The sequence below is a fragment of the Euprymna scolopes genome, chromosome 27, assembly GCF_053919585.1.
Source record: "Euprymna scolopes isolate OS-2025 chromosome 27, ASM5391958v1, whole genome shotgun sequence".
NCBI lineage: Eukaryota > Metazoa > Mollusca > Cephalopoda > Sepiida > Sepiolidae > Euprymna > Euprymna scolopes.
In genome coordinates this window covers 84,399,787-84,424,726 of record NC_136508.1, presented here as the reverse complement: position 1 = coordinate 84,424,726, position 24,940 = coordinate 84,399,787, and the positions used below count along the sequence as shown (strand labels likewise).

Below are 24,940 nucleotides of genomic sequence, written 5' to 3'. Positions count from 1 at the left end.
TCACCCACTGGCATATCTTCATGTAAATGGAAAAACGACTTCATTTAGATGCCTTTGTGTTACTTAGGGAAATTAGAAAAACGCATGTTAGTTTATTTTACATGTAAAATGAGGAGATATTATAACCATTGTTCTAATCTGTAGACCAGAATTTGTTAAATAGGGAGAGATAGATAGAGAGGAGGGAGGAGGAGAGAGGAGGGAAGAAAGAAAGAGCAAGCGAGGGAGAGTCAGATAAATAGAAAGAAACAGAGAAACAAGACAAAAAAAGTGAATAAAAGGCTTGTAAAGAGAGACCATAAATAGTTGGTAGGGATCAGCATTTGAACGCTTAATTATCACTAAATGAATAGTTTTCTATTTTTTAACACAAGTTATTTCGTCAAGTAATTGTGTCTGCTGAATCCTTATCAAAAATCACATCTACTTGTGTTAATGAAAAGAATAGAACAATGTCTGACTTGGGGAAACATTAGTAATTACATTTAAAGGTTGACATCACTTATTTGTATTTCTTATGTGCGGGCACTTGAAGATGTAATATCCTATACTCTATAATAAAGTCCAATGCGTTATATATTTACTATTATGAGAAAATTATATATTATTGAGGTGTATATTCTATAAATAATATTTCGAATTGTAACAATTATTAAGCTTAATGAAGGCTAACTGTCACTTCCAGAGCATGTATATTATTAATCATTCCAAAATCAGAAAGATAAGTGAAATGCTTATAGGCACTCCCTCCAAAGAATAAAAAATAATTCAAACGACACGTAGAAAAACGTCTGAAACTACAATAATGTTTTTTAGCTTTGCAGACTGTGCATATCTCTGTTTCTTTTATCTTTTTTGTTCTCCAAATCCATTTTCATACCATATAAAAGAAACTCCCCAACAGTTTTTAAGGAACATATATATGTCTATGAGAAGTTGTTTAGTGGTTTTCCGTAATTGAATGAAATACATGTAAGACGTACTTCATAAAAATAGAATAAAACCTTATCAGTGTGAATTAAATGCATCTCCAGGTTTTAGAATAATATATATATATATATATATATATATATATATATATATATATATATATATATATATATATATATATGCTTCAGACTACTTTTGAACTATTTTGGATAAATTGATCATCAGTTTTTGAGTGGCATAAGAGATTTAAGGAAGACAGGGTGTCTGTGAGGTATGGGAAGAGTAAGGAAGTTAGAACATCAGAGGTGATTGGCTAAATAAAAAATTCCCTGGATAAGGACCCTCGTGCGTCTATAGAGACAGTTTGATGTCAGTGTATGAATTGTAGACACAATTATTCGCGGAAGATTTGCGCGAAGTTAGTCCCAATAGTGCTCAAAGAAGATCGGACTATTTGACTAAGATGGGTATCAAGACAGTTCCTCGCCCTCCCTATAGTCCAAACCTACACACACACACACACACACACACACACACACACACATATATATAGGAGATATTCTTGGCCTGATGATGTGATTTTCCCTAGCAGGGTGGTCACTGAAACATATTTGCGTATGTGTAGCCACTAGTTTTCATATTCAATATATATATATATATATATATATATATATATATATATATATATATATATATATATATATATATACAAATAATGCATAATTTAATGCATGTAGAGCTATATAATTATCGATTCGACAAAAATGAAACATTTCCGGAGCAAAATTTGAGTAAAGTGACAAGATCAGAACCGAAATGCTGAATGACTGAATAACTATGATATATATATTCAAGGTTAAAAATATCCAGAAGTAAAACCCATTAAATTTCAACGAGGTTATTTATAGCGTTCAATGAAAAGAGCGATATACTATTTTATTTAAGTAAAAAGAATTACCATAAGTCACTGTTATTGTTGCGACTTATGGTAATTTTGTCTATCATAATTGAATAAAATGATAAAGACACACATAAACACAGACACTCATATATATAAGTTTAATAAAATAAATTGAGAAGTAAAGTTAAAAACATATTTATTATTCGGAAATGGAAACAGAAATAGAGGTGAAAGTCCGCGATTTCTCATTAGAGGAGAGGAGTTAGCAAAATGCGTGAAGAAATTTTTCTTGTAAAGCATTTAATGAACCTTAGTATGGAATGAATTATACTAGCGTGAAAATGAAATATAGAACAATGAAATAGATGGAATGGGGGGGGGGGTAAAAAGAAAAAAAATAGTCTCACGTGAGAGGGTGTTCCCATGGTTGGTGAGTACAAAATCCATTGAATCCAGGGTAATATGTTAGTGAAGGTATATGTGTGTGTGCGTGCGCGTATATATATATATATATATATATATATATATATATATATATATATATATATATATATTTGTTTTTTGTTTTCTCTAAGGCATAACTTAGGCAGTATTTTTCTCTAAGGCATAACTTAGGCAGTATTTTTCTCTAAGGCATAACGCATGTTTCAATAAAGAGCAGAGACAATTCCTGTTTGTTGGTCCAACTTGCCTGTTGATGTAAGGATACTTTTATTGGGTGATTTCAATTTGGATCAGCTTCTTGCAAACAATGTGGCACTAATGGAATCCCTTAATGGATCCCAACAATTTCTTCAGCGCTAAAATGATATCACTCAAATTGAAGATGGTATATTGAACTTAATTCTTAATACAGAACTTTCTTCTTCCTCAGCACTATGGCTTTCCAGCCCATTTAGTGATCACTTTGTTTTGTACTTTAATGTCCGATTACTTTATATTTGTTTTGATTCATTTACTCCATATCGATAAAATAAAAAAATTAACATATGTGACCCACACAAAAAAAATTAATATCTAGAATATAATTTTTTTTTTAAAAACTCATACAGAAGCAATACCTTGTCGTGGCTATAGGACTTTTACTAAAATTGCTTAATTACCTTTAATTCAAAAACATGACAAAGGCATCAGTCAGGGATCATATAGTATTTGGCTTGTTTCTCTTGCAGTTCATTTTTTTCTTTTTGGCGGGCTAAAAATGGTGGGCTACTAATCCGTATGAAAAAAACGACTATCAATCAGAGTCAATATGAGGAGGAAGGCACGCTTAAGTGCTTTTAATGTTTTAAAACGATTTTAATCGTCTTTTCAATAAATTCACCAATGCAATTTTTAATTCATCACTAGCCTGAGGACGACTTATGGAAGCCGAAAATGTTCACGACTGTGACAAATTTGCATAATTTCAGAATGTACGATCCAGCAGCAAATCTGAATCAACCACCACCAATTACATGTTCAACCTTGTCGAACGCGAAGTTAAAATAGCAAAGTGAAAGTTGAGGAACTCACGAGGAAGTCGAAAATCTCACATACAGATTACAATCTGAGACTACAGCTGAACAGTTTCAACAAATCCAAGAATAGCTTTTCAAACTTCGCACCCAACATTACATCGAACACAAACAAACTATTCTAAAGAAACTGAATAGATTGTACAAAGGAAAAATTTATCTTCCTGCCCTCCTAGAATCATACATCAATTTAGCCAAAATACAATTAAGTTCCCATCAAAAAGAACTCTAAAATCTTGGCCCTAATTGTTATCTCCAAAAGAACTTTTAAGCCAAAATATTGCAAAACTATCAGATGAAAACAAAATTAAAGTACATCCGGACATTCGTGAACGCCTTAAAGCTGAATCTATAAATAATTGAAGCTTTACTCCCAAAATACAATTACTAAAAAGCTAAGAACAACCGCCATTAAACTAAAAAACATAGTCCAGACATAACTATCAAATGCGCCGATAAATCTAATATATTCGGTATGTTCACTGAACTATATATTAATAAATTAGAAGAAATTCTATCCGATAAATCTAAATTGAAAAATAAATAAATAGAAATCCTACCGAACTACTCAAAATAAATATTAACAAATTAATCACAGTCAACAACGCGCACATCGACTCCATTAAACTACACAAAATTACAGTCGAATATAGACTGGGCTACGTGTACAGAAATGTAAAAATAAATAAATAAACTACCCCCTTCGTCCTATTATTTCGCAATTCGTACATAAACTCGCAAAAACTCTTCATAAAATAACCATGCCGTATTTACCCCCTAGTTATAGAGTTAATTCCATCGGAATATGTAACAGACATACTCCATTCAGTAGAACCCAAAAATGAACTTCTAGCTTCACTTGACGTTGGAAGTCTCTTTACAAATGTCCCTGTTCATGAAATTATAGAGATAATAATTAATATATATATATATATATATATATATATATATATATATATATATATATATATATATATATATATATATATAAGTAAATTTTTGGTACAGCAGAATGGAAGGAGAAATTTCAGAGGAAACATAATTTAATTTAAATACCAAAAAAAACAAGAAATGAGCAGGTGAAATTAAAATTTTCCCTAAGGGCTTATCGTCTGACCCTCTAAGTTGAGTATAAATAGGTGTGCCGATCAATATTCCGATGGGTGGTTTTCTGTTTTATACAGTGCTAGGTCGAACTATCATCTCAATATCATTGAGGCGTTAGTTATTAACAACTCTCGACCTAGCCTGTGTAGACAAAAGATTCTTAGACATCAGTTGGAGATATTCATTGATTTAAAACCACCTGAACAGTGAGATTTTTTTTTTTTCTCCACTGTTCTTCCAACTGTAACCAAAATTCCCCTCTTCCCTCATTCGTTTTCTTAGTTTTTAATCTATCATTCTGACGTTTCCTCTTAGAGGGTCAGACGATAAGGCCTTAGGGAAAATTTTAATTTCACCTGCCCATTTCTTGTTTTTTTTGGTATTTAAATTAAATATATATATATATATATATATATATATATATATATATATATATATATATATATAATCCCACTCTCCCCGCAACTAAAATCAACTCTTACACACTAAGAAAATTATAATTCTCCTGCGCCACTGAGGTCCCTTTCTATGGCCCCAATGGCACCCTATATAACCAGGTTGACGAAGTTCAATGCGTTCGGTCTAGGTATGTCGTTTTCCGAATTTTATATGACCAACCTGGAAACTAACATCTTTAATATCATACCTAAACCATCTATCTATATTAGGTACGTGAATGATATGCTTCTATTAAAAATTTTTTAGATTAACTAACAAAAATTAAAACCGTCTTTTAAAATAATTCCGTACTAAATTCCTCGCATGAAATAAATATAAATAACACTATTCCCTTCCTCGATATAAAAATTAAAGCCGACACCGATAGATTTATTACTTATGCAAAAAAACCTGCTAGTAAAGAATTATGTCTTTTCAATTTTAGAAGTGAATGTTTCGATATATATAAAATGGCCGAGATGAAAAATCTCATCTACTGAGCCAAATGTAGTTCTTCCACTAATGAAATATTTTATAAAGTACTTTCAAACGTAAAACAAAACTTGATTAATAACCACTTTCTAAATTATATCGTTGACTAGGAGATTAAACACACTTTAACCGCCATTAATAAAAACACTACTACTACTACTAATAATAATAATAATAACAACAACATATTTTATTGTAACTGCAAACTATAAAATAAACGAAATATTATAAGAAATGTTATAAAATAAAGGAAATATTATAAGAAATGTTATAAAATAAACGAAATATTATAAGAAATGTTATAAAATAAAGGAAATATTATAAGAAATGTTATAAAATAAAGGAAATATTATAAGAAATGTTATAAAATAAACGAAATATTATAAGAAATGTTATAAAATAAACGAAATATTATAAGAAATGTTATAAAATAAAGGAAATATTATAAGAAATGTTATAAAATAAAGGAAATATTACAAGAAATGTTATAAAATAAAGGAAATATTATAAGAAATGTTATAAAATAAACGAAATATTATAAGAAATGTTATAAAATAAAGGAAATATTATAAGAAATGTTATAAAATAAAGGAAATATTATAAGAAATGTTATAAAATAAAGGAAATATTATAAGAAATGTTATAAAATAAACGAAATATTATAAGAAATGTGATACAAAAACACATTTCAACCACTGAAAAATCTCAAAAATTAGATTCATTATTCATTTTAAAAAAATTTAAAAAGTCAATTACTAAAAACAATAACTCTACATCCGACGACAAGTTATTCAAAACTAGAAATGTCGCGTACAATTTTAAATGTCCTGTAGGAGAATGTGTTTCCAAAAATAACACAACATCGGCATGACTAGAACCACTATCTCTCACCGACTACAACCTATCTTTCCCGAATCGCTCCATTTACCAACACCTTACAGCACATGACACCTCCAAAACTATATTTAGGAATCTATATATCTATAAATGTGAAAATGTCTGTATGTGTGTGCGTGTCTGTGTCTGTGTGCGTGTGTGTACATCTCCTTATCAGACTACTCTGTCAATTTTCAGTCTACAGACTCGAGATTTAAAATAAGGGGTATTGAAATTTGGGAAAATATTTTTAATCGGTTTTCGGCCAAAAAGTTAGCTGTCAAATGCAAAGTTCAACGATTTGACCTTTGAAAACGCTACCAAAAACCTCCGCCAATTTTGGGTCTAAACACTTGAAATTTTACATGTAGATTCCTTGAACATGGATCAAACTTTTTAATTTGATTTGAGCCCAAAACAATAAATGTTAAGGGGTCAAAATTGGAGTCAAAGTAAAAAAAAAAATTGATCTCCGCGGTCTCTACCAAATTACTCAGCCAATTTTTGGTCTAAACATTTGAAATTTTACATAAAGTATATTCAGACATAGAGTAAGCTTTTTAATTGGTTTTGGGCCGAAAATTTGGTTGCCAGGGTCAAAGTTCTAAAGATTTTACCTTTGCGGTCTCTAGCAAACTATGCAGCTAATTTGGGGTCTAAACATTTGAAATTTTACATAAAGGATACTCAGACATGCATAAAGTTTTTTAATCAGTTTGGGGTGGGGGCGAACATTTAGCTGCCAAGAGGTCAGAGTTTAAAGAGTTGACCATTGCAGACCCTTACCAAACTTCTCACCTAATTTTGGGTCTAAACACTGGAAATTTTAGATGTACATGAATCAAATTTTTAATATATATATATATATATATATATATATATATATATATATATATATATATATATATATATATATATATATACATAGGCACATAAAGTTATGAACAGTACATAGGGCCCAAGCAGAGCCGAGCTGAAATGCTAGTATATATAGAGAGTAATAGTTGACCGAAACGTCATAAAACAACAACTAAGAAAGATGGCGATAATAGTCCGCAATAAATGAATTAATAAATAATACTCAGCTTAATAATGAATTCCAATTAAATAATATATATGATTTTTTTTCCTTCAACTTAACATCATGACAAAAAAAATGTATAAAATTCTGAGGAAGGCGTATAACTCCGAAATATTAATTTTAATGAAATATATATTTGTTTATTTTTCATAATATTGCGTTGTAAGTTGGCCTTCAAGCGTCTCTTATACTATCTTATTTTAAAATTCAATCAACGCTTTTATCACCGAATTCACAACCTTGACTTTAATATCATTCTTCCGGCGTTTCAAAATATCACCGTTGGCACCCAACACGCGAACTTTTTACTAACTGATTTTTTTTTTTCAATTTAACACCATGAAAAGAAAGAAAAAAGAAAAAAGGTTCATAAAATTCTGAGGAAGAAGTATAACTCCAAAATGTTTATTTTAAATAAATAAATATTTGTTTATTGTTCATAATATTGCGTTGTAGTTTGGCTGAAAATTAGACGGAAAGAAAGAAAAAGAAGGAAAGAATACACACAAAAAAAGAGAAAAAAAGAAAAATGGATGAAAGAAGAAAGTAAAGGAATTATTTTTAAAAAGAAAACGAAATAATAGACGTTAAGAAGTAGAAAAATTACAAAGAAAAAAGCGGACAAAGGTGGAGAACTGGAGAGGTCATAGAATGGAAGAAAAAAGGGGGAAAAATGTAGGAGAAAAGAAAAGGTACAGAAAAAGACAAGGTAAATCTGTAATATCTATTTTAGAAATTATTTTCATGGAAATACAGTCAAAATGTATTTGGGGATACCTACTTTTCTGTGACCTATTTGCGTTAAAAACGTTTGATGATCAATTAGTCGTTATAAATAATTTAAGTTTTGTAATTTTGGGTTGTGAGTAAAATAATGAGTCCGGTGTCAATAGACAATATATCCGACTCCTTATTACTTTACTCATGCCCATTAACTGCGTGAATTTAAAATGATTTTTTTCTTTTAATATTAAAATTCTTGTTAACGCAAATTGGTCACAAATAAGCAGGTTTGTTTACTAAGCGAAAATAAATTGCTTTGAATTAATTTCTCAACTATATTACTTTTAAAATATATTTTTTTCTCGCCAATAGTTACGTTTAACAACATTATGTAAAATAAAGGAAAACAGAAAGAAAAAGAAAAAAAAGAAATAAAGAATATGTGATACGTATGAAACAATTACGGAACTTTAGATAGGATGAAGAGCAGTAAAAGATGCAGGTCCTGAGGGAAAAGGAAGAGAAGTAAAAAACGTGGAAGGAAGACTGTGGAGAACGCGCGCACGCACACGCGCACTTGTTCGCAAACAAACTTTACAACTCATCACGTCTAAAACCATTCCTAAAACCTCAGTCTTTACAAAACGTGTTCATTGTACAGTAGGTTTCGCTTGACAGTAAAAGAAAGGAATTTAAAAAAAAACAAAAAAAACGTCTACTAATGTTTGGCGGCGACATGACACTTTAGAGATCATAATAACATTATCCCACAAAAACCGATCCAAGTGAAAAGATATGGAAATATATACAGAGGGACGCTGAGCGAGAAAGGAAGAGAAGAAGAAAGAAGGAAAAAGAACGTTGTAAATAGGAATTGCTGGGCCGATACGTTTCTATATTTCAAAAAAATGCGCTACAAAATACGATGACAAATTAGCACATGTTGCAAGCACCAATTCCACGATTTGAGATGTGTTCATTTGGAAATATTATTTTTATACAAAAAGAATAGCAAGAGACACTAAATATAATCCTTCTAAAAGTGTGTCCGCATCATAATAAAAACTTTTCTGTAAAGCAACAGTTGTGCTATAACCAACTGCACTACACCTGAAACTTCACTGTTTACATCCAGTGACAGGAAGAGATCCAATATGACTGCCGGGGTAAGCAGAGACACCCAGATTTGAACAGTGATCAAGTAATATGCAACGCGGACCCTGAATCACTTCTCGGTGTTAACATACAAAAAAATATGCAGGGATGTACACCCATCACAAACGTAAACAAGTTACATTTTTTCACATATGTTTATTTAAACTAGTGTAACTCTATCAAAATGGAGCATTGATATATTCATAGCTACTTTCACCATTATCTAAAAGCACCTAATGTAATTTAACAATGCAATTACATCTTTTCATCTACTAATTATGTACATACATGCGGTATCAGTCTAAAGTTTTTACCATATAGTTACCGCTTATTAAAGGTCACTAATTTGCATATTAATTTTGAAAAAGTTCATTTTATTAATTAACTATTATTTGTTATATTTTTTTATTTTAATTATTGCTTGGATTTTAATATGACAAATAATTCATTTCGCAATGATGTTTTATTTCTTAGAAAAAATATTTAGCATTTGTGTGTAAGTGTTCCTTACTTTAGAAAAATTTCTTTAATTTTCAACAAGTTGCGATCTATTTTTAAATTGTAAGTGAAAAAGAAAATTGATTTCTTCAAGAAATCAATTTTCTTGTTTCGTTTCTTTGCGTCACATTAAAGAAAGGATAAATTTATATGGAAATGACTAAACTGGTAATGTTATGTTGATATGGTATGAAAATACATCGGAAAATTATTTCTTTTCTATTTACATAAACGTTATGAATAAAACTAGCATTATTTTAAATTAATATCTCACTTATTTCGAAGCGATAGCGAATCGGCAAAGACACCTTGTATATATTTAATGTTTAATTATGTTAATTACGCTGATTAGCAATTAACTGAAGGTACCGCGTGTATAGTTTCAGAACAAAAACTAATTTAAGCACGAATTACTGCTTTTTACCAATTAAATTTACGGTATCATCGTTAATTATAATCTATAATGAACACAGAATAAACAGCTGTACCTTACATTAATTACTCTTAAAGTTTGAATTTCAGAAAATATGAAGTCGGTTAACATTCTTAATAACGATGACAATGACCGTGCATTTTAGATAAAAATAACAATAGAAAAAAAACTACCTTTAAAATCAGCTTTAATTTTTTGCTGCAAAAACTGTTATCACATTGAAAGAATAGTCTATTTAAATGGTATATATTTCTAACATATAATGTATGTCCTATATAGTTATAAAATGTGTTTCGTCGCAAAAAATAATGTTTTTTTTTTCACATTTAACAAATAAAAATAGCCTCATATAAGACATATACATATATATATATATGAAATTATGTAAAATTATATAACGCTTTCATAATTATTTATAGATTTTTAATAGATTAATCACCAAACGATATCGCATATCTAATTTAAATAACAAACGCATATATTTGCACTTTATCAATAATATATTAATAGATTAAAATATAAACATTGTATATAGATATGTAGATCAATAATCGTAGAGAAATAGGATGTCTTATTTACCAAATTAGTTTTAAAGATAGATTTTAATAAATAATCGTCTGTATGTAATAACAGGCTGAGGCGTTTCTTGTTTGTACGTACGTTATCACCTTTCACACATATTAAAAATGAATTATTGGCGATAAATCTGATATCGCTTATATAAAAAAATAGAGTTTATCTAGTTTAAAATGAATTGTTTCAAAATCAAATCCCGCCCTCCTGTTGACCAAATCAATAAAATTATAAATTAAACATTTGGGACATTTCTTTTATTAATTTGAATAATGTTTCGCTGTTAATCATTTTTATGGTTAAGAAATATTTATCGTTAACAAAAAAATTAAAGTGCCACAATTTTTAATAAAAAAGAGACATATTCACTACATATTAAACAAATTTTTTAACTAATTGTTCAATTATTTTCATGGGTAAAGAAACGACCATCAGTTCTTTATGGTATTGATCCTGATAGGCATTTATTATTTGAACTAAATATAATTATACTTGTTGATGTGGAAGGCACCGTTGAATTTCCACAGGTTCCGCTACTACATAACTATTTACTTTAAGCAGCGACTTTATTAATAAATTTAATGGCAATAACTTTTGTTTCTATAAATACATCTAACTACGTTAAGCGCATATAGTTAATTCTTATTGTAATTAAATTTAAATCAACTTTATATGACGTAATTGGCTGCAATTTAAGTTAATCTCTACAGTGCGTTGCCACTATTTGTGTGTGTCTATGTGTATGCATGTGCTTCTCGTCTCTAAGTAACTTAAACAGTTTTCATTTATTATTAATTGATTATTTATTGTAATAAAAATGCAGCTATGTAAAAAAAAACCAAAAGAAACTTAAAAAAAAACTATTTAATAAATATAATTGATTCATAAAATTAAATCCATCAGAATACATTTCCGTTTCTTTGTAAACAATTCAAAGACTTGTTTCATACTTTGTTAATAGTTTTAAAGATGATTTATTTCCTGACACTTCGGAATTTGTAAGGAATTCAAACTCTGAAAAAGACAGGCATTTCTAGATCTGAAATTTTCTGCATGTTATCATATACTAAAGTTTGTTTTTTTTTTAAGTTATTTACATACAATAATTTTAGAGATATTAAAACAGCATTAATACTGTAATACAATCAGTTATATTTTTATAATAACGTTATTTAGTTGATAAATTAATGACTACGCGATATTGTAGATATTAATTTTATATTTCAAAATCCTATTTTTGTAAATAATTTGGTAAAAAGATATTGGCGCATTAAAATCAAAATATTAAACCAACATGAAAGGAAAAAAGAGAGTCCCGGACGACACCAAGTAGTTACATTTAGTTTTATATAACTTAATTATATTTAAGCGTTTATTTATTTAATATCGTTGTTGTTTCTTTCAAATACTCCGATAGATTACACCATTTAAAAAATAAAAATAAAGATTGTTTTCCTATATTAAGGTTGTCGGCGTAACAGTGTTCTGTGTTAATGAAAAAAACATAAATATATAAACATATACATGGTGCTTGTTGTGAGAACAGATTATTGATACCATTATATATATACACTAAACATAGTTTTATCAAGAAATCTAGTGTCTAAAACTTTATATATATATATTTTTGTAAAAGCTAAATAAAAATACCCAAAAAAAAATTTTTAAGCTACAGAGGAGAAGAGTTAATGAATTTGGACTTGGCTTTCTTATAACTGAGGTTAACTTCCATTTGAAATGTAATTCAACCGAACAAAAACTCCAAACTTAAAGTTAGAATTAAAGTTTATTAGAAGTAGATAATTCGTGTTTTTTAAGTTAATACAAGTCTTATTGCAAATTTTAGATATGTTTGATTATAAGCAAAGTGTGGTACCTGTTCTGATACTACACTTCAGTTGTTTTGCCCTCTGTTAGTGAATTAAAAATCACTTTAGACTGAGGCAATTTTTTGTTCTGTCCTAATCCAGAGTAATCTTTTATGGGGAGCTGGATTTTCCCTACATTAAAAGCCGAACTTGTTCTAAATCTGCCGTCGTGGTGAAGCAAGTAAATAAAGACTTTCATAGAATGTTTCCCATATTTTTTTCTATTTAAGTTTCAGGACTGATGAAAGAACTTACTGATTTGGCGCACAACAAGCGTTCCATAGCAAACAATATTAGATAAAGTGGTTCCGGAAAGATTTGCAATTTTTGTAAGATTTGCAATTTTTTTGTAAGTGGCCCCCGACAGTAGGCATGTATTATTAAATGCAAAACTGTTTCTAAGTAAACAATTATTCACATCTGCATTCTATACATATTTTATTAAGATTTTGATTTGTTTAAGTAACAATTTAAGTATACAAACACAAACGGTTTGATTTTATCAATACAATAATACGTAATATAAAAAAGATTTTCAAATTCTGGCAAGAGATGGTAATCTTACATTTATCGTTGTTTTATATATTGTGCTTTATTTCATTTTTTTTATTTCACACTGAAATGAATATGTTGAGACGTGTTTAAGTTAATACAGTTATCTTTTCAACAATCTAGAGAACGATTTTAAATCTACAACTACTACTACTACTACTACTACTAAGCAAATATTGATTAGACGAAAGGTGTGAATACAAATAACGATACATAAATAAATAAATAATAAAATACAAATATTAGAGGCTCTCGACCTGAGCCTAAACGATTGCACATTAATTCGATCATACATACAATATTAATAACATTTAAAAAGTTGAAAGATAGAGCTCACATTTTAAAACAAAAACAATTGGAAAAGTTCACAAAAGACGTAGAAAATGGAAAGAAATTAAAAACAAGTAAAAATTTCTCGAAAAACTCATGCAATATCAAACATTTCACGAAAAAAGGTGTCGATTAAAAAGAAAAAGATAAAAAGCTCATGTGGAAAAAAAGGACAAAAAGAAAAACGCATCTGTTTTAAAGCTTTATTTCTAAAGCTGATTTCTTTCGACAATACTGAACACCAATCAAACGAAATGAGGAACACAGTTATTCGCATCGAGTTCCGAATTGGCCGGCTGGTTCCCAGCGAAGAGATTGACGCGTCAGCTGCTTGGCAAAACGAGAACCGGCAGTCGAAGACACGTGCTTTCCCACCAGATTTTTCGCATCGGGCAAAATTACGCCGGGCGTCGGGTTGCATCAGCTTCGCGTTGTTCTGCTTCATCGTTGCTACTCAGATACTGATCGTCAATGCAGCCTCTACAACTCGCCAACCGCGAGATGACACCAGCACGCAAAATCGGACCGCCCGATCACGGACCTCTTCCCAAGACGAAGGTAGTGCTACGAATTACTCCACAGAACAAAAAAAACTATCGGTCTCTGCACCAACACCGACTTCCCTACGGTCAGCACCGATACCGGTTCCCTTACGGGCAGCACCCACGCCAGAACCCTTTCAATTAGCAACAAAATCATCATCATCATCATCATCACCATCATCATCATCATCGCAAACAGTGGCATCGTCATCTGTAGAGGTATCAACTCTATTCGCACCGTCCACAGAGACGTTGCCCTCATCACAACCGCCCTCATTTTCATATTCTTTAAAACCATCAGTAACAGATGATCTAGCTCTACACGGCGATCACACCTTCACAACAACTGACTCCATAACCTCTTCATCTTCAGATGAAAATAATGACATTGGTGAAGAAGAAGGTATGGATTATCTGATAGATAAACAAACGCTTCAAAAGGGAGATTTGCTTTATCTCAAGCGACTGATGGATTACCAACGCCAGGAGATCAAAACGTTACGCTTACATTTAGCACGAAACAATGATCAAATAATAGACATTCGAAGAGAATTCAGAGAATTCCGTGAGAAACAATTAACTAATATTATGGAAGCCGCTGTAACTTCTTCATCGTCCGTTAAAAGCGCCCAAACAACCCCAGCGACATTATCATCTGCCACACCAACACTTGAACAAAGTTCGACAAGCAAACGTGAGATAGTAGATCCTCCTCATCAGTTTACTCCAATAGAGAAGGAACAACAGTTTTTGATAAGAGCTTTAGTCGAACCAAAAACATCTCCCGAACCACGACCTAAGCCAGTGACCGCCACGAATGTTCCCCAAACTTTCACGGCGGATCCGGAAACAGAAACAATTTTAAAGTCGCCACATCATTCAGATTGCTCTAAAAGTGAATTACGTTTGTTTGAACTACAGGGAGAGCTCTATGCGTTTCGAAAACAAGTCAATAAGACTTTTAACAACATTTTATCGAAATTAGCAATCTTAGAGCAATCGGAAGACGCTTCTCATGTCGATATGCATTTGAAGAAAAAAACAAATTCAAATGGTAAGAAAATTCTTGCTAAATCGGTTGAACGGGAAATTCTGAGATTGGAGGAAGATATCGGTGGCAGAAATATAGGTAGCGGTGTCATGAATGATGCGATTCGGCGTGCAAACTTATTAAGACAAAGAATTCGTTTCAAGAAAGAAAAGGGAAACGTTCCTTTGTCAACTCAATATATCGACTCGGCGGGATTAAAACATCGCGTTTCCAAACTTGAGTCAAATGGTTTTGGCAGGAAAACCGATGATAAAGACCCATCTCAAAGCGCAGAAGATACGGTTGAAGACGTTGTAAAAGATGACACGGAGTACAGACAACCTGAGAGTCTTATACAAGAACTAGAAAGTATAAACGAAAAGGTTCAACTCATATCCGACCGTCTGGAAGATCTACAAGACCAGTTAATGTCCGTTAAAGAAAACACGTCTCTGTCAATCAAATATGTTAAGAATACACTCAGATTAAATAGTTCGTTGGTGGACAGTTTTGTAAACCAACAAGTTGGCGAGAAACGAGAAACTGGTCGAGAAAAGCTGTCTAAGGTCCATAGTATAAGTGATCATACGATTGAAGATAGTGGAATGAGATCAAAAGAAAATGATACGACTAATAAAGAAAAGTTAAACACAATTCAAAAAGTGAAAAATGGTGATTCACTGAACAGAAAAGGTTTACATCGAAGTGCGGATGTTGGTAGAAGCAGAAAGGTCACATTTTCAAGGAGCCAATTTAAAATCCAAGGTTCAGAAAGTGTGCATCAGAATTGTTCGTGGTTATTCGACAATGTGCAATCGATACAAAGTCAAATTTCCGATTTAGACGAAAGCCTGATTGAACTATCCAGCTCTTTATCCAAACTGAGTAAGCGGTTTCCGTCTGAAGAGGAACAAAGAAATGAGACAATTTCCGAAAAGCTTTTAACTGTGACGAGAAAAAGTACATCGGACCATTTAGGTCAACTGCTCAGCCAGTGGTCGATTCGAATCCACAAGAAGAAGACGGTTGGAAAGGTCAACCGGACTAAGTCTGTTCCAAAAGATGATCAACCGATAGATATCTATGAAGTTCCCGAGGAGGAAACTAACAGTTCACAAGGCGTGACATTTGAACACATAATAGCCATCAACCAGAGCGAAGAATGGAAATCCGGAAGTCAAATGATTTCAGACTCAGCTGAACAACTTCCGGAAGCCACTTACGGTATGCTAATAGCATTATTATCCTGGATCGATGACCTGGAAGCCCAAATTAAAAAACTCAAGATGGTGGTTGACGAGATGACGACAAAAATTACAACTATGATGTCTACTGTTCAAGAACTCTATGCGAAACATACGGAAAACGCTATCAAAGAAGATGCTGTGAATGGAACTGAGGATTTCTTATTAACCAATTCAACCGTGACTAAGATTACAAAAGCAGAGAGACAGAACTTTACACCTACAACTTCCTCTCCTTTTTATCCTCAAGCAACACCAGTTTCTACCGAACAAACGTCTTCTTCCACTGTACTATTCACCAATGTTTCTGATATGCAGGAGAGGTTTCCACTAAATCGTTCCCTGTCACCATTCGAAAATAGCGGCACGGACATGTCCGATTCCACCACGCATAACAATATTTATAATTTTACTGAACTAGAACATTCTGAAAGTAACACATCGGTTATCGTTACTCCTATTGACAAGATAAATTCTTCTATCGTGGAAAGTACCAAGGAGATTACGACTTTTCATTCTGGAGAGATCCGAATTACGGAAACACAAAACAAATCCTTCGCAGAAACAGGATCGCTGGAAAAGATATTGGAAAATGTTCAGGATCTCTTAAAAAGGGTTAAGAAACTTGAATCGCAAGTTCTGGAATTAAGCGAAATGAGACCTCTTGAAGATATGAATTCTGAACTTCCTGTTATCCAGACGGATTATCTTGGATCGGGAGCCACAGAAGAAGTTCCCCTGGCTTCTCTAGAAATTGTAAACAAAATCGCCATTAATATGAGTAACCTACAAATGCATATTAGCAACATCCAGAAGAATATGACCTCACAGGAAAATCAATTGAATGCCGTGAAAAACGATGTTTTTAGATTGGATGAGAATATGGAATACATGGCAAAGGAACTCGCACGCCTCGAATTGAAACAAAGACGCGACGATAGGTTTTACTACAGCCAACAGATTCTAGAATCAAATCTCAGCCTCATAGAAGTGGCCAATCAAGTTGATAAGATGCTAGCACCGAGACAACAACTGATTAACGTAAATCTCAAAGAACTGAACGATAGCCTCAACAAACAATGGGCAGTTCTAGATCGTCTCAAAGAAATGACGGCACATCAGGAGACAAATATATCCAGGATAACTACACAATCACCGATTACGCAAGAAAAAATACTTTATGTTGACCTTAAGAAAAGAAAATACAGGATTTATAACTCGACATCAGGTAGGAATACATTCTTTATTATTTTTGCACCTGGAAATTTGATTAATCTGTTCGATACGGGTGTCTATAGTTTGAGTGATTATTTAATGCTGAAAAACTAATGTATGTTGTAAACGTTTCGTTTGATACGGTTAATTGAATGCAAGTTGCTATTTTATCCATGTCTTATAAAAATTAAATAGTACTCGAGGATAAGGCTTAATGATATTGCACAATTGTCAGTTTAAAGATGAAGAATATTATGAGAGGATTAAAATTATTAATGGTAATTACTGAGTTCGATTATTCAGGGTTTAGTTTATTGCAAGTATTTGTTGATATTGAATTCGAAGATGATTATGTTGTAGTCTGCAGGAAAATATTTCAATAGCCGCTTGAGAATAAGAGTTACTGAGATAGAATAACTGTGAGTTGAAAGATGAAAATATATGATTTCACTAATGAAATAAACCAAGTTTTATTATGTTTTATGGCAAATACTTTGTGACATTGGATTTAAAGACGATTACGCTGTACTCTGCATGGAAGTAATCTCGCGGTAATGAGTTTCACAGACAGGAAGCGTTTGTACAGTAACTCTGCCGATAGAAAATTCATTCTGACGCTGCACACATAAAGAAAAGAAAGTTTTTTTCGTTGTAATAGAAAACGAGTTCACGCTTTGAATGCTTTATGCATGCACATAAGATTATTATTGTATTTTTCCGAAAATGTCGATATTGCATTGCATCTCCTAAGAAATTTAGTGAATTGCATAATCGCTATAACTGATGGTGTGAAGATAGAGAGTCCCCCCCCCCTTCACCGGAAAACATCTTATCTTTTTGATGTCAGTATTATCTTCATCTTTTCTTTGTTGTTTAACTTTCTATTAAGATATTTTAAAAATATTTTAAGTATTCAAACATCCATGTTTTAAGGGTTATGTTACATATGCCAAAAATAAGATGCGAATTGAGGGAGTTCGTATCAAATGATAAGTTTGCCGGTGAACAGCCGATTATGATTATTATTTCTTCTTTGGAGGGCTGGTTTCATGATAGCTGAACAGTTACTACACTACCCCTAATAAGAGAAGATGGTACCTGGGAAGATGCTTTTAAAACCACAGAACAAATACTACCTCATCAAAAGCAGTGGATAATACCAAGGAGGATGTTAATGCACATGATTATAAGTAATTGTATAGTTTCTGATTCAGACAGGCAGATGCTAAATCTCCATCAGTAATAGATATTCTTACTGTTGATCGATACCATGGCTATATTTTCATTTCTTTCAATACTTACTGATGGATACATAGTACTTTATTTGTCTCTGCCGTCGTTTTTTACCATTATCTCTTTTTTCTTTTATTCTGAGAAATTGGCAGTTCTTGTCGTAGTTAAAACTTTCAACATAATCGATAGGGACATTATCGATCTTCAGTTATTTAGGGCCATTTCTCTTCTCGCTGTCTTATTAACATGCTTCTCTTTTTCATCATCCATTATTGCATGTCTACTTTGTGTATAGATTTCTTCAGTCTTGCATGTAAGAGTTGGGAATTTTCTATAATGACAATTGTAAAATAAGCATTACCATCATACTGATATATATATATATATATATATATATATATATATATATATATATATATATATATATATATATATATATATACTTGCATTGCCGGGTCGTAAAAAATATTATATTTTAATTAACCCAGATTTCTTATTTATTATAGAAATAAATACCGTAGGTATTAAACATAACGTTACATTCCTTTAAAAAATGAATTAAAAAAAAACAAAAAAACGGAAATAAACTGAGACATATGCATGCGAGTATTGTTTTTTCTAAATAATTCACTTCTTGTAAATAAAAATAAAATACTTGGCTGAGACCAAAACCAAAACCTTAAGAAAGTGAGTCAAATACGATAACCATTAGACCAGCTTGTCACGATCTTTAAAAGTGTTTTCAAACCTATTTATTCTTAAGATAAGGAAGTTGTCATGTTTCATGACTGCGTGTGTGCAGTCGTGAAACAGTTGACAAACAGATAAAAATCCGATGGCCTCCAAGTGCCGATTCTTCAATTTTTACTCCTAGCCACCCTTTTGTTCCGGATGAAAACCGATTAAAAATTTTCCACGTGCCTGAATACTCTACATACCAAATTTCAAGTCTGTAGATAAAAAAATGAGTATATCGGCTGAGACCTGGTCTCACACACACACATTCTCACTTTTATCGATATACTAGCAGGCCGCCTGGCGTTGCCTAGCGTTGCCTGGTGTTGTCTGGCGTTGCCTCGTCGTAAAATACGCATAAATAATATATTTTAATTAATATAGAAACTAAGGCATGTGCATGCGAGTATTACGTTTTTCTAAACCGCTCACTTCTTATATATAAACAAAAAAGAAAAAAAATACTCCAGCTGAGATCGAAACCAAAACTTAAAGATATTGAATCAAGTTCGATAACCATTACACCAGCATGACATGATTGTAAAAGTTTTTTTTAACTACTTATTATTAACATAAGTAATCTGTCATGTGAACTATTCACGCATGCGTATTTGTGAAGTAGTTACGAAACAGATAAAAATCCGACTACTCTCACGTACCAAATTTTCAATTTTGACCCCCGTAGCAGCACTTTTTTCAGAAAAAACGGATTAAAAAGATTTCTACATGACTGAATATTCTATATACCGAATTTCAAGTCTGTAAATTTAAAATTCGTTGAGTATATAGGTTAAGAAGTGTCCACACACATACACACATTTTCACTTTTATAGACATACTTGCATGGGTGCCCGGCTTTGCACGGGTATTTGGAGGTGTATGTTGAGCAAAAAAAAAAAAAAAAGGTCAATTTTTTTAACTTTGACTCCTATTATTACCTCTTGTAATTTATTGTTTTGGACTCAAATCAAGTTAATAAGTTAGATCCATGGCTAAGGAACCTATATCTAAAATTTCTAGTGTTTAGACTCAACATTGTCGGAGGAGTATGGTAAAGTTTTCAAAGGTCAAATCATTGAACTTTGACCCCTTAACAGCCAAATTTCTGGCCGAAAACGGATCACAAAGATATTCCCATATCTCAATACACTGTATATCGAATTTCGAGTCTGTAGACTGAAAATTGACAGAGTTATTGCGTAGGGAAACGTACACACACACACACACACACACACACACACACGTTCACTTTTATAGATATACTAGCATTGGTGCCCGGCGTTGCCCGGGTGTTTGAAGGTGTATGCTGAGAAAACAAAACAGTAAATTTATTTTAATTCGACCCCTATTATTACCCCTAAAAATTTATTGTTTTGGGCTCAAATCAAGTTATTAAGGTAGATCCATGTCCAAGAAACCAATATCTAAAAGTTCAAGTGTTGAGACCCAAAGGTGGCGGAGTAGTTTGGTGGAGTTCTCAAAGGTCAAATCATTGAACTTTCACCCCTTAACAGACAATTTTCTGGCCAACAACCGATCACATAGATTTTCCTAAATCTCAGTACTCTGTATATCAAATTTCGGGTCTGTAGACTAAAAATTGTCAGAGTTATTGCGTAGGGAAATGTACACACACACACACACACGTTCACTTTTATATATAAAAAAAAGCATGTGCAATGATTTATATCTCTACGGGTTATGTGGCAAATTACAGCTCTGAACTAATTGTGGTTTCTGTTTTACAGGTGTTTGAACTAAGTCAGGTGTAAAATAGAGCTTGTTGAATGTCGAGCAGTGGTCCGGTTTTTGTATTTGAAAGGACGCATACTACAGGAGACTTTTGATGAAATGAAAGAAACTTATGGTGATAATGCCCCATCATATGATCTTGTAAAACGCTGGAATCATGAATTCAAACATGGCCGGAAGTCTGTGGAAACAGCTTCCAAACCTGGTCGCCCCCTTCTGCCATTGGTGAGGCGTCTGTTCGTCAAGTTGAGGCTGCCATTTTGGAAGATCGGCGCATTACTATTCGCCAAATAGCCCAAGATGTCAAGATTAGTACAGAGTCTGTGGAAACTATCATTCATGACCATTTGCATATGCATAAGGTGTCTGCCAGGTGGATTCGCAGGTTGCTCACACCATTCCAGAAGCGAGAACACGTCGAGTGCTCGAGGATGAATTTGGAGATGTGCCAAGAAGATGAGTCAAAGTTTTTCAAAAGACTGATTACACAGGATAAAACCTGGGTCCATCACTATGATCCAGGGACCAAAGCCCAGTCAATGCAGTGGAAACACTTGGACTCACCACCTCCAAAGAAGGCAAGAGTGCAGCCCTCCGCTGGCAAGGTCATGCTCACAGTCTTCTGGGACCAGGATGGAGTAGTGATGACAGATTTCCTGCCAAAGGGTACCACAATTACAGGAGCCTATTATGCTTCACTTTTGAGGAAATTAAGGGAAGCTATCAAAATCAAGAGGCCAGGGCAAGATCAGCAAATGTACCCTCCTCCTGCAGGACAAAGTTCCAGTCCACAACTCGCATGTCGCCAGATCAGAAGCACGGGCGTGTGGTTATGAAATCCTCCCCCATCCTCCCTACTCTCCTGACCTTGCACCCTCTGACTTTCATCTCTTCCCAGTCATGAAGTTGTTTCCTGGGTTCAAAAAGACGCACTTGAAGAAGGTCGCATGTTACATCGGCTAAACTGCTGTGAAAATATCATCCAAGATGATCACAGCAGTCCGAATAATCCATACCAAAGTTCTAGTAATGTATACATTTCGAGTATAGAACAAAAAGAGTGAAAAACGTACAAGAATATAGTTACGCATACTAAACCCGAAAATAAGCATGGTATCCTTTTTTATGAAATCTGCGATTTCAGATTGATGCTATGCAAAAATTACCTGTCCTCAAATGTAACAGAAACTATTAGTATAGTCATTGATTACACTCTACATTCATTGTAATGCAAATGTTCAAATGAAAAGTGGAGACAACTTATTATCCATGATCAATTGTGGCACAAACTGCGCTCATAAACCACAATGGCAATGCGGTTTTGGAAGAAAATATACCGTAAAAAAACCCTAAGATCTATTATTAGCATGGCTACCCTGCAGTGTGTGTAAAATCTGTTAATTTATCCCCCTCTCTTTTTCTCTATTCTCTCACTTGATATATTCTTACCCCCTTTCGCCTCTTTCACTCTCCTTTTCTCTCCCCCCCCCCTCATAATGTCTCCATTTTAAATTCTTCTGATAATCCATAATTTGCAAATTACTCAATAAAGAACCCGCTTCTTATTAACCTTTTATTAATCATTGCCATCATCTCTCACTGTATATTCTTTAAGCCTCACTTATTTTATACGGTTCATCTCTCTCTCTCTCTCTCTCTCTCTCTCTCTCTCTCTCTCTCTCTCTCTCTCTCTCTCTCTCTCTCACACACACACACACACACACACTCCCCCCCCCCAATATAATCCAATCCAATCCAATCCAATTCCAGGCAGTAAAGAAAGGAAATATTGAAGAGACTAGAATAGTTCATAATGAGAAAAGGAACTATTGCCAAATGTTTTGACATGATAGTTAAAATGACCGCTAATTAGACAGGAGACTTGGATTAAACCCTCGAGGTCAAGTCATACAAAAGACTCAAAAAAGAATCTTTCATATCACTTAGAATTATAAGGTGACGTTCAAAGGTAAATAGGGCATCTCAGGAAACAGGGAAAGGATTGGCGCCTCCAGCCTCCTTTGAATGTAATAATCCTTTGAATGTAATAATCCTTTGAATGTAATAATCAATGCACAATGATCCATTTATTTATAGCTGTAGAACGAGAGATAGAAAAAGAGATGGTGTGCAGAAAGAGACTAGGTTTTAATTTTGCTGTTTTCTTATTTTTTGTTGGCTTTAAAAATTCACTTTTTCTGATTAAAACCATCTAACTCAGTCTCAATGGGTTACTCAACGGGTCACCGTGTTTTAGTATCTTAGAAACCAGACATGACCAAAGAAAATGAATGGTATTCTTGAATTCGTCATGTAAATATAATTCTGACTCTGTTGAATAAAAAACAAATTGACCTTTAAAGTAAAAAGGGTTTTTGAAATGCAATAAATTGCTGACATCAGTAAAGAATCTGAATGCGATGAATACATCAAACGAAGATAAAGCAATGATTCAAAAGAACGCTTCTTTGTTCTGCCGTTAATACAAAGACACTACATCCAAAGCGAACACATTAAATGGCAATTAATGTCTTCACAACGCCGTACACGAATTCGGTTCTTGTACGCCAAAGTGAAAACTTACAAGTACTGACATTTCGAACCAGAACGGCGGAACAAAGGTTGACTGAGTTGTCGGACATTTGGGCAGCAACCTAGAATTAAAAGTACTAAGCAACTCAAGTAAAACATCCAATATCTTTAGATACATACAAGTATTCATATAAAGTGTTCTGCCCAGTCCGCTGGTCGTAGCAACGTGATAGTCCTTATTAATTCCCCTCCTCATAATGGCAGAGAACTTGAATGCCTACTAGACACTATCCTCGAGTGTCTAAGGTCTCTCTGTATAGGGATTTGTCAGGACAATTTGGCATGAGGAAAGTAAACCTGACTAAATGTTCAAAATAAAATAGTATTCGCGCCACAAATAAGATCTCCGCTGTATGGCTAACCTACACTGAATTTACGAGGAATGGGACACCTGCTATAAGTGATATTACCTCAAGTAACAGCACGAAACTGGATACTTCACCAGACTAGATGAATTCTTGTCTTGGAATATAGCAAGACCAAGAGACCACAAAAAGGCATATCTATGTATATAAAATGTAAAGAAGAACGTTAATGGAATATTCGAATATCTATGTATATGAAATGTAAAGAACTTTAATGGAATATTCGAATATCTATGCATATGAAATGTAAAGAACTTTAATGGAATATTCGAATATCTATGCATATGAAATGTAAAGAACTTTAATGGAATATTCGAATATCTATGCATATGAAATGTAAAGAAATTTAATGGAATATTCGAATATCTATGCATATGAAATGTAAAGAACTTTAATGGAATATTCGAATATCTATGCATATGAAATGTAAAGAAATTTAATGGAATATTCGAATATCTATGCATATGAAATGTAAAGAACTTTAATGGAATATTCGAATATCTATGCATATGAAATGTAAAGAACTTTAATGGAATATTCGAATATCTATGCATATGAAATGTAAAGAACTTTAATGGAATATTCGAATATCTATGCATATGAAATGTAAAGAACTTTAATGGAATATTCGAATATCTATGCATATGAAATGTAAAGAAATTTAATGGAATATTCGAATATCTATGCATATGAAATGTAAAGAACTTTAATGGAATATTCGAATATCTATGCATATGAAATGTAAAGAACTTTAATGG

The 24,940-nt window shown here is 32.7% G+C and overlaps 1 protein-coding gene across 1 annotated transcript in view; it reads left to right on the top strand.

The window, feature by feature from the left end:
* The first annotated feature begins 13,547 nt into the window (after positions 1–13,547).
* LOC145248953 (uncharacterized) overlaps positions 13,548–24,940 on the top strand; it is a 58,040-nt gene continuing 46,647 nt past the window's right edge. Inside the window, exon 1 of the mRNA XM_080110754.1 lies at positions 13,548–17,518. Coding sequence (XP_079966880.1) covers positions 13,729–17,518 — 3,790 coding nt within the window. The 5' untranslated portion in view covers positions 13,548–13,728. The remainder of the gene's footprint in view (positions 17,519–24,940) is intronic.